The 9283-nt window shown below is 38.8% G+C and overlaps 1 protein-coding gene across 2 annotated transcripts; it reads right to left on the bottom strand.

Moving 5' to 3' along the window:
* Positions 1-985: 985 nt before the first annotated feature.
* LOC121815870 lies at positions 986-8867 on the bottom strand. Of its 2 annotated transcripts, XM_042228670.1 has the most exons (6): positions 7251-8867; positions 6390-6558; positions 4949-5443; positions 4310-4377; positions 3451-3494; positions 986-1871 (listed from the first exon to the last, which is right to left on the bottom strand). In XM_042228670.1, exons 2-6 carry the CDS (start codon positions 6421-6423, stop codon positions 1766-1768), a joined length of 747 nt encoding a protein of 248 aa, XP_042084604.1. In that variant the 5' UTR covers positions 6424-6558; positions 7251-8867; the 3' UTR covers positions 986-1765. The 2 variants fall into 2 exon arrangements, with proteins under 2 accessions (XP_042084604.1, XP_042084607.1); XM_042228673.1 differs by lacking the exon at positions 7251-8867 and having other exon boundaries at positions 6390-6820.
* Positions 8868-9283: the final 416 nt, after the last annotated feature.

The following is a 9283-nucleotide window of genomic DNA, read 5'->3' on the forward strand; positions in this document are numbered from 1 at the left end:
AATGGAGGCCCTGCCAGGGTTGATCAGGCCCCGGTGTGTCACTGGTTGATGTGAAATTGTTATTTCTCTTCTACTTTTTCCTATTTAGTTTTCTACAATTTATTTTCTTCTATCACTTCACTGCAAAACGATAAGTACTATTTAGGTCTTTAGTGCTTAAAGAGCCTCACTTCTTAAAGAGATAGAAAAGGTGAAAGAGAAAAGAGATAACATAGGAGAGAGGAGAGCCGGAACTGGGGCATGTGATCTGGCATCCCATACCTCCGCGCCCAGATCGGGCTGTACCCTCTACATCTCCACTGCCTCCCACAAACAGGAAAAAGAGCTGAGGGTAGAAGCAAAACGTTTTTTCCATTCCTGCCTTATGTTTCACTACCATGAGGTTAACTGCACAGCCCCAGGAGCCCTGAAACAGCTGTATCAGTCAACAAGGCTTCAGGTCTATCACAGTACAAATTATAGTGTTATGTTTTCTACCCTTTTGATGCCCCCTGCTTAGGTAGCTCCACCACAGTTTGATCAATTCTGGGCATGTGTGTTGCGGATAGCTGACTGCCCAAGTGATCTCAGCCCTCTTTAACCACAGCCAGTGATTGGCCCACTCAGCAGTGTTAGCTAATTTTCTTATAACCTGCAGCAGCACCTGTCCTCTGGCTCCAATCTCTTTAAGCAGTTTTGCTATTGTACTGGCCCCTAACCCTAAATAGTAGTTCAGGTCGTATCTCTCTACAGAAACAGCTTAATTCTCTTTCTCCTATGACGGCCAATATTTGTTAGTAATCTTCTAAAGCCAAAAATGACATAGTCCCAATATACAGGGTTAAGTGCTGTTAGAGCTCAGAGGGTTGACTTAACCCTCTAATAATCAATGTAGTTAAAATACTCAAAAGAATGTTGTCAGTGGTAATGGGACAAAGCCACATTCAATGTTGATTTTAATTTGAAAATATGTGTACATAATCTAACATGCTTATTATTTGTGGGGACATCACACTTGAAATGATTACTGGTAGTGCAATTTGACATTTTCTGTGTTCTGTGTATACATTATATGTGCAAAGCAGAAAAAATTATATTTGCATAGAGAATGAATTTATATAACAGTGTAGGTGGATCAAGGCCAAGTCAATGTTGAGCATCTAAGAAAATTATGAAAGTTGATACTACTAGTAATGGAAACTTTCAGTCTCAACATCAAACAGTACTACAAGTTCTCACATGTCAATAGACCTTTGATTTTTTATTTTACTTTTCATTGACAGTACTCAGTACAATTTCACCAGCCTTCATACTTTAAACTAAACAGAACACCTGTTTACAATAACAACTTCATATGAGAAATAAAGGGAAACAGACTGATGGGTTTTATGGATTGAGTTGCTAGCTGCGGGTCATATTCACCGTAACAATTATAACAGTCTACACTCACTTTTTAAAGAATGTAGCAAATATAAATGCTGTACAAAAACATTCAAGTTAAGAACACAGAACTACTATTGTAGTTAACAACATAAGATAAAGTCTTTTTTTACGTAACACAATGCATTTTAACAAGTATAAATATTTGTCTAACATTTCTAAACAATCAAACTGCTGAAAATGAACATATCCAGTCTGTGAACAGAGAAGATCAATGTGACATCTGGATGTATGGACCTTTGGTTCCACATATTTCTGAAAGTGTTCCTTGTAGACAGTACACAACTTCAGTTTTCAGACATTATATCTTACTTGTTTGTAACATGGAAAAACAAACATCACAACATCATAAAAAGACTTCCTCAGTGGCTGAAGGAGGTGGCACATCTGGCATGGCAAAGTGGTGTTGAAATTCACTGGCTGGCTCCCACGTGTCATCCCAGATTTTCCCACTGGAAAATATAATTATTGAAAGAAACAACACCAAAAACATTAATATCATGTTGGGGATTACTTCGTGCTTTTTATGTTTAACACCAGAGGTGGAACATGATAAAGACATTTCCTTAAGTACTGTACTAAAATGCAAATTGTCATTTTTATGGATATTTTTAGCTTCTGCTACACTATTTGTAATTTAGATGGATTACAAACAAAACACTACTGTACAGTTACAGTCGACACATATGAAAGACTTAGTTATGGTTTTTCAGTTGAACAGTTCATAATATCCTTTCTGTGAAGTGAAAATAAAAATTGTTCAAATGTGATAATTTGTTTCTTTTGGATTATTATAAAGGCTGTTGTTTACTCTTTAATTTGTAGAGATTCATTGCTGTCACACAATTGTAATGCTAGCAATACAGTATGCAAAACAACTGAAAGCTTTCACAGTGTGATATTAGTACTTCTTTGGAAAGTTCAGAATCTGAATACTCCCTCCACTGCTTAGGCGATTTATCCTTTGGCAAACATAAATCTGTGTAAGACATGGACAAATTCTCTCCACTTTGTCAAAATCCTGATAGCTTTTATATATTTTTTACAATTAATGTGAGTGCTCTTATGGCCCCAGCACAGTCCAGCTGGAATTATTCCCAGTACTTTTGTCACGGACCCAGTTCCAGGGATTCGGGGTCCGTGAGCAGTGTGGACTACTATTGTAGTTATTATTATTATTATTATTATTATTCATTATTGTGGTTATTGTTATTATGGTTGTGTCTGCTGTCCTGTTCCGTGTTGGTGTACTGTCAGGTGTTTAGGGGTGTGTGCTTGTGTATGTGAGGGTGCGGTCGTGGCAGGCACTTTTAGGCCTGGTGGGTGTGGCCCTGCCAGCTGACCGGTCCCACCCAGGAATCCACACACACCTGGCGCCGATCAAGCCTCGTCAGAGGAGCTTCAAAACAGTGTGGCTGAGAGCTCCTCGACGCTGGATCGTTGAGTGACTTCCCGTCAGTCTAGTTATTGTGCAAGGTTAGTGCAAGTCTGCCGTTAGGTTTTGTACTCACGGCTGCCTTTTGTATGCGTGTTTCCTCAGGAGGAATTGTGGCGACCAGGAGGCAGCACACGGACAGTACACAGGGAACGGAGACAGAGCACGGGATAAGGGAGAAGACACGGAACGGGAGTCGGGATCGCACGGGGGATTTATTGTTGTTTGGATTTTCACCCTGTAAATAAACGCACTGCCTTCAGCGTCAAGTCCTGCATTTTGGGTCCTCATTTCTCACATCCCCACGGTCTGCCAGCCAGACCGTGACAACTTTTGCATCTAAGTGAGACACTACGTGTGTTTTCTGAACAGTTTCAAATATATTTCTTATTAAATTTGTTATTTTATGATTCGACAAAGATGGCAAAAAAATTTGCAATAATCCTTAATTGATTAAATAATTGAGATAGGATAAGAAAAAAAGCGAGAAGTAAGACGTGACAAAACACCTGGTTTTCCATTTTCATTTGTGCTCCAAAAAGGTAATAGATGGAAACAGAACATTCTCAGAGAATGAAATATCAAGAGCTTCTTACCAAACAGAGCAAGGCAACCAACGCACTTTTACTTCTGTGTTCCCCTAGACAGAAGGAATCAGAGAGGCAATCGTTAAATAACATGGTTAATGGATAGGTGTCTTCATAAAGCTTGTGTGTAATCCAGTGTGCACACCTGAGACACACACAGACCCATGTAAACACACTTTGATAGATGTGTAGGTATGTGTATGTAAGGCATTTCTGTTTATAAAAAAAATAATAGGATTTTGAAAAGCATGTATCCAATTGTGGCATTCACAAAAAATTATTTTGATCACAGGTTTAGTTAACTGCGTCTATCTGTTTTTGACTCTGGCTATGTTCTTTTCCTCGGAAAGTTTGACGTACTTGTAACATCATACACTGACATAATCAATATCATCCCATTATGAATTGTTTGAATTGTGTCCATTTAAACACTTCAAACTACACATGATTATCTACTATTTATAGTGAGACAGGGCTGGTCAGCATATATCAGGATCTATAAATTGTGCTTTCTATGATCCTGATTCAACAAGAACAACTGAGGATATAGGCTTACACAGAAAAAAATATGATCCTTCCTCATATACAGTCATTTCTATGTTAGCCATGTAGGTTTTTGTAGCAAGATGTAGCAGTATTCAATGTCTGTGATTAATTTTGCAGAATTGTTTAAGAACAAACACATGAAATACAATACAATCTTTTAATGTAATTCCATTAATCATTTCCCTTCACTAATCTCAAAAGTACATTTGAATTTACCCATGTAGCACAGTTCATGGCTGTAGTGCATGGATGAAAAAAAACTTGAGATAGGCTTACTGTAAAAAGTCTACTGAAAAGCAAATTAAAACATTTTAAGTATTACCTCATTTATCCTGCTCTCAGTGACTTCTTCAAACTGGAACACCTTCTGCCTACTACATCTTCGACAGCCTAAGAAATGAAAAATTACATTAAAAAAAAACATAAGACTCTGTATACACAAGAAATCAAATATGAGTTTTCACTCAACAAGTGAAAATCTGTAATATCCTCCTGATTGCCATACTCCATTTGTCCTCTGGGGTCAAAAAGTGAATCCACCTCAGTTGAGTTTTTTTTTAAAGTACATACCATAAATTGTGAATCAATTCTGTGTAAAAACTTAGTTTCACTTAGGACCAACAAATTAACAAAAAAATTCACCCTTCATTTTGCAATTTAGTGCCACCAGACCTTGTTTATATAAATGCATACACTATTTGTTGAGAGAAACTAAAATGTTCTCTCAAGGTGCGTTTTAGTTTTCTCAATCCAATCAAGTTGAATTACAAAGTCCTCTTAACTAAAGTAAGGGATTGACCATATTTAATTATAGTCTTTTTATAGTGTACACCAAAATGCAACTAAATAACTAGTGAATAATACTTTGCAATGGTTTGTTAGTTCTCTAGGACAAGATATGTATCATTTTTGGGTAAGAAACTTAAAAATCTCAAGACATAACATGCAAAGCAATACTTACTCTTTCTCTTCTTATTTTCATGTTGGCCACCCTCACTTAAGGACTGGGAGATCGCGTGGCTAGCAGGTGGATGAAGAGACTGCAGAGATGGCTGGTCTGCGGGTTTAAAAGGTGGTGGAGAGGTGGGAGAGGTTGTTTGTGAGGTGCTTCTGTCTCTCTTCTTTTTTTGGAAAGACTGGGAGCATGGAACAGAAGAAGGAGATAAAGGAACAAGATTGAGAACAAAAACAGTCTCTGTCTGCTCGTCTGACAGGCTCTTTGGGTGCTCCTCGAGGAGCCTAGAAGATTGATGTTCCTGGGTGGTCATCTCAGGTTGCTCCTTGGCGAGGCTCTCTGCTTGCTTGTTGATCAGGGTCTCTGCCTGTTCTTCACTGGGGATCTCTGCGTGCTCTTTGATGTGGGTCTGTTTGTCGGCACAATGCTCCTTGGTGGCATTCTTGGACTGCACAAGCTGCTGTTCTGTGGGGGTATTGGGGTGCACTGGTGTGGAGGTTCCTATAAAACACATTTACTTTCATAAAAATATTTTTCAAAAAAAAGGCCTTATATTTAGCAGGAACTACACTTTGGCTACGTTCACACTGCAGGCGAAAGCGCAGCAAATCCGATTTTTTTGACCCTCTGCGACCCATATCCGACCATGGTCTGACAGTGTGAACGGCACAAATCCGATATTTTCAAATCCTATTTGGTTCACGTTCGTATGTGTTACTGAATCCGATACATAGCTGATATTTTAGAAAGCGACTGTTGTTTGAACGGTCCTGTCACATTAAATCGATCTTCCACGTCACTGACACAAGACAGACGCCAATTATCAGCGCCAGAGAAGCACCACAGAAGACATCATGAACGCTTCCTGGCCATCCAGCTAAACTGTTGGGAAGACAACGTTGGAGAAACGTGAACATTTTATTTGCAGATTCTGACAGAAATCTGAAACTACCCTTTGAAGCACCGCTCCTCTCTAAAACAGCAATAAGGATCATTATTAGGCCATATGTAAATAACAAAATAACTTAAAGCAAAATTGGGAAACATAAAGTCTCAAACAAGTCTTTATAATAAGGGCCATCAGTCAAAAATACTGTTTGGTCTGGGTCTAAACAGAGCGCAATGTGTGTGACGTCTTCTTTTGCGCATGCGGCCGCTTTGGGCGTTCACACTAGAGCGCGTTTGCTGTCACATTTTATTTGTAGTGTGAACAAGCAGACAAAAAAATCTGAATTGAGCATTAAGACCTGCAGTGTGAACGAAGCCTTTGATAACATATCCTTCAATGGTTATTTAATGACCTTAAAATATACTTACACAATTTGCTTAAAGATTAATGAAGTATTCTGATTGTGAAAGCAAGTTGAGACGACTTGTTGTGAAAAGTTGCTATATAAATTAGCATTAATTAACTGGACTGAAAGTATACAACAGACTTCACTCTTACCCTTAGACAGTATAAATTCATAAGCCCTCTGCATCTTCTCCAGGAAATTTCTTGTAGTAGAAGTGGGGTCCAAATGGGTAATAACATCTGCTACCCACTTATGTGAATCCTTGTCTTTTTTGCCAATAAATAAAATGGGCTTGTAGCCTATAGACTCAAGTTTCTGCACCTGAAATTAATAAAAAAAAATAGTTGGCACAAATTAGTCAAACACAGCCTGTTGTTAAATGGTAAACGAAATGACTCTTATATAGCGTTTTCCTACTCTCGTGGAGCACTAAAAGTGCTTTATACAACATGCAATATTAACCCATATTCACACCAGCTTCTTAGAAGTTTCCATTTAAGCATTCACACACAGCGATCGTGGCTCAAGAGTTGGCAGTTCGTTTTGTAATCGGAAGGTTGCCGGTTCGAGCCCCGGCTTGGACAGTCTCGGTCGTTGTGTCCTTGGGCAAGACACTTCACCCGTTGCCTACTGGTGGTGGTCAGAGGGCCGGTGGCCAGTGTCCGGCAGCCTCGCCTCTGTCAGTGCGCCCCAGGGTGGCTGTGGCTACAATGTAGCTGCCATCACCAGTGTGTGAATGGTGGATGACTGAATGTAGTGTAAAGTGCTTTGGGTTCCTTAGGGACTAAGTAAAGCGCTATACAAATACAGACCATTTACACATTCATACTGATATGAATACATACAGCCACCACTGATGTATTACAGTTAAAGTAATTGTTTGTCTTTAGCAAAATGTAGATAAAATATTGTTGCATGTTCTCAAAAGCACATATGATGAGCTGTGTTAATGTGCCAGCAACATCTTATAACAACTTAATGATAATATATGAAACAAAATTTTTTTTACTTACTGCAATACGGGCAGAATCAATTATCCGCAAACATTTCTGTTTTTCAAGACAACTTCTGCCCACTGGCTATCCAATGATTCTGCTTTTTCTTTTAGCTTCTTTTTGCTGGACAGACTTCCGAAGCAGACATAGCAGGTTCTTCTGCTTGCCTGATTGGGAGTCTGGCAAAATGTACAGGGCCTGAATTTGGGGCGTGTCATGTTGAAACAAAGAATAATTACAGACAGAAAAGGCAGCAGACAGACAAAAGGCAAATTATAGGTTAACAAACACACTGACAACAAGAAAAAAGCTGAAGAGTTAAAGAGACAGAAATGCGGATAGAAACAGAGAGACAGACCAATAAGGACAGCAGTAAGAACAGATACAAACAGACTGACGTGGCTCTTAAAAGTGCCTTTAGGAGTTCTTCAAAAAGCAGATGTAGGAAGGAATCAATCAATAATAGGCTGATTGATGAAGAACCTGTTTAGAAAAAAAAAGTATTCAGAATTCAGAAGCACCTTATAAATAAATATATACATTAAACACTATTGTAACGATTTAGATAAACCCTGTTTAGTGTCCATTTGTATTTCATTTGCAGCATAGATGATCGGTCTGCTATTTAATGATTATGTAATGCTGTTATTAAGTTTAAAATCGAGAGAGAGAGAGAGAGAGAGAGAGAGAGAGAGCCATAAAGAGAGAGCTAGATTGATAGATAACGTCTATCTTCAATTTGAGCATCAACCCAATCTGGCAACACTGACCCTTATTAGAACCCTCAAACTTTACAAAGTGGCAACAACAGCAAACGTCAGCACACACTTCTCTATCACTGTACCCTGGATGATGATATATGATAAGCTTAACTTGATTGGCTAACAGAAATGAATTTAGCTAACTTACAGCACATGTGGTGTGGTAACATATATGCTATTAAATGTTAAGTCATTCGCTGTTCCACGAAATTGCTAATCTTAACCCATGGAACTGCTAAAAGCAGCTTTGTGAGCTCACTGTTTCGGGTTTTTCTTTTTGGTTTTAAATAAGAAAAATAATTTTAAAAAATCTACAGATTCAGATTCGCACTTACCTGTGGTACGATCGAGTACGTTGACGTCACTGCCGCTCATCTATATGATAAAAAAAATAAACTTTCTCAAAATTAAACAAGTGAGTCGCTGTGAATTCCTTAACAGCACCGAAAATGTTTTTGCATAATGTTTTTTTGCCGAAAATGTTTTTGCCTAATAAAAAAGAACAGCTTTTTTATTAGGCATTTAATTTAATTTAATACGTAAGAGCGTGATTAGCCAAAGCAGACGGTAAAATGACTGCATGTATTCAGAGGAGTTGGAGAAGATATCTTACAGCTGTAGCAGAATGATCGACAGATTTCCAAATATCAAAAGGATTGTAGAACAGTTTATAAAACCGGTGCAATAAATTCACCCAATCGCTAGCTGTGCCATTACCCAGCATACATCGCTCACTCCGTCAATACACAAATAACCGCCTGTAATTAGTTTTATCTGCAGTAATTTTCTCTCAGATAGTTGCCTGCATTATATAATTTATTGTGTTCAGTATAGGTCGTTACAATGTGATTTGGAAAATGTCTAAATATACCGACAAAATTTCAATCAGGCCTACGTCAATTCACGAGATGTCTAAATATACCGACAAAATCTCTTCAATCGGAGGACCCTTCACGTCAATTCCCGACGCGAGAGGGGTACCCTGCGCGTCCATAAGTGCAGCAGAGGGAGCCTGACCATGCGTCACACGTTTGACGAGTTGGGAGTGAGAACGTGTTGGAGGTTACGGTGTAGGACCCTGGTTTTACTTCCATCACTGCCCTCCGAATAGACTGCATAAACAGGATTATCACCTATTTGCCCTTTAACCAAATAAATGGTTTTCTCCCAGTATGATCGCAGCTTCCCTGGTCCCCCACGTTCACTGCAGTTCCTTACGAGGACCCTATCACCAGGCTGTAAAACTACACCCCTCAGCTTTTTATCATAGAAAGACTTGTTTTTGATACT

This window comes from Haplochromis burtoni, unplaced genomic scaffold, assembly GCF_018398535.1.
Source record: "Haplochromis burtoni strain Fernald_Lab_line unplaced genomic scaffold, NCSU_Asbu1 Contig_10, whole genome shotgun sequence".
Classification (NCBI taxonomy): Eukaryota; Metazoa; Chordata; class Actinopteri; order Cichliformes; family Cichlidae; genus Haplochromis; species Haplochromis burtoni.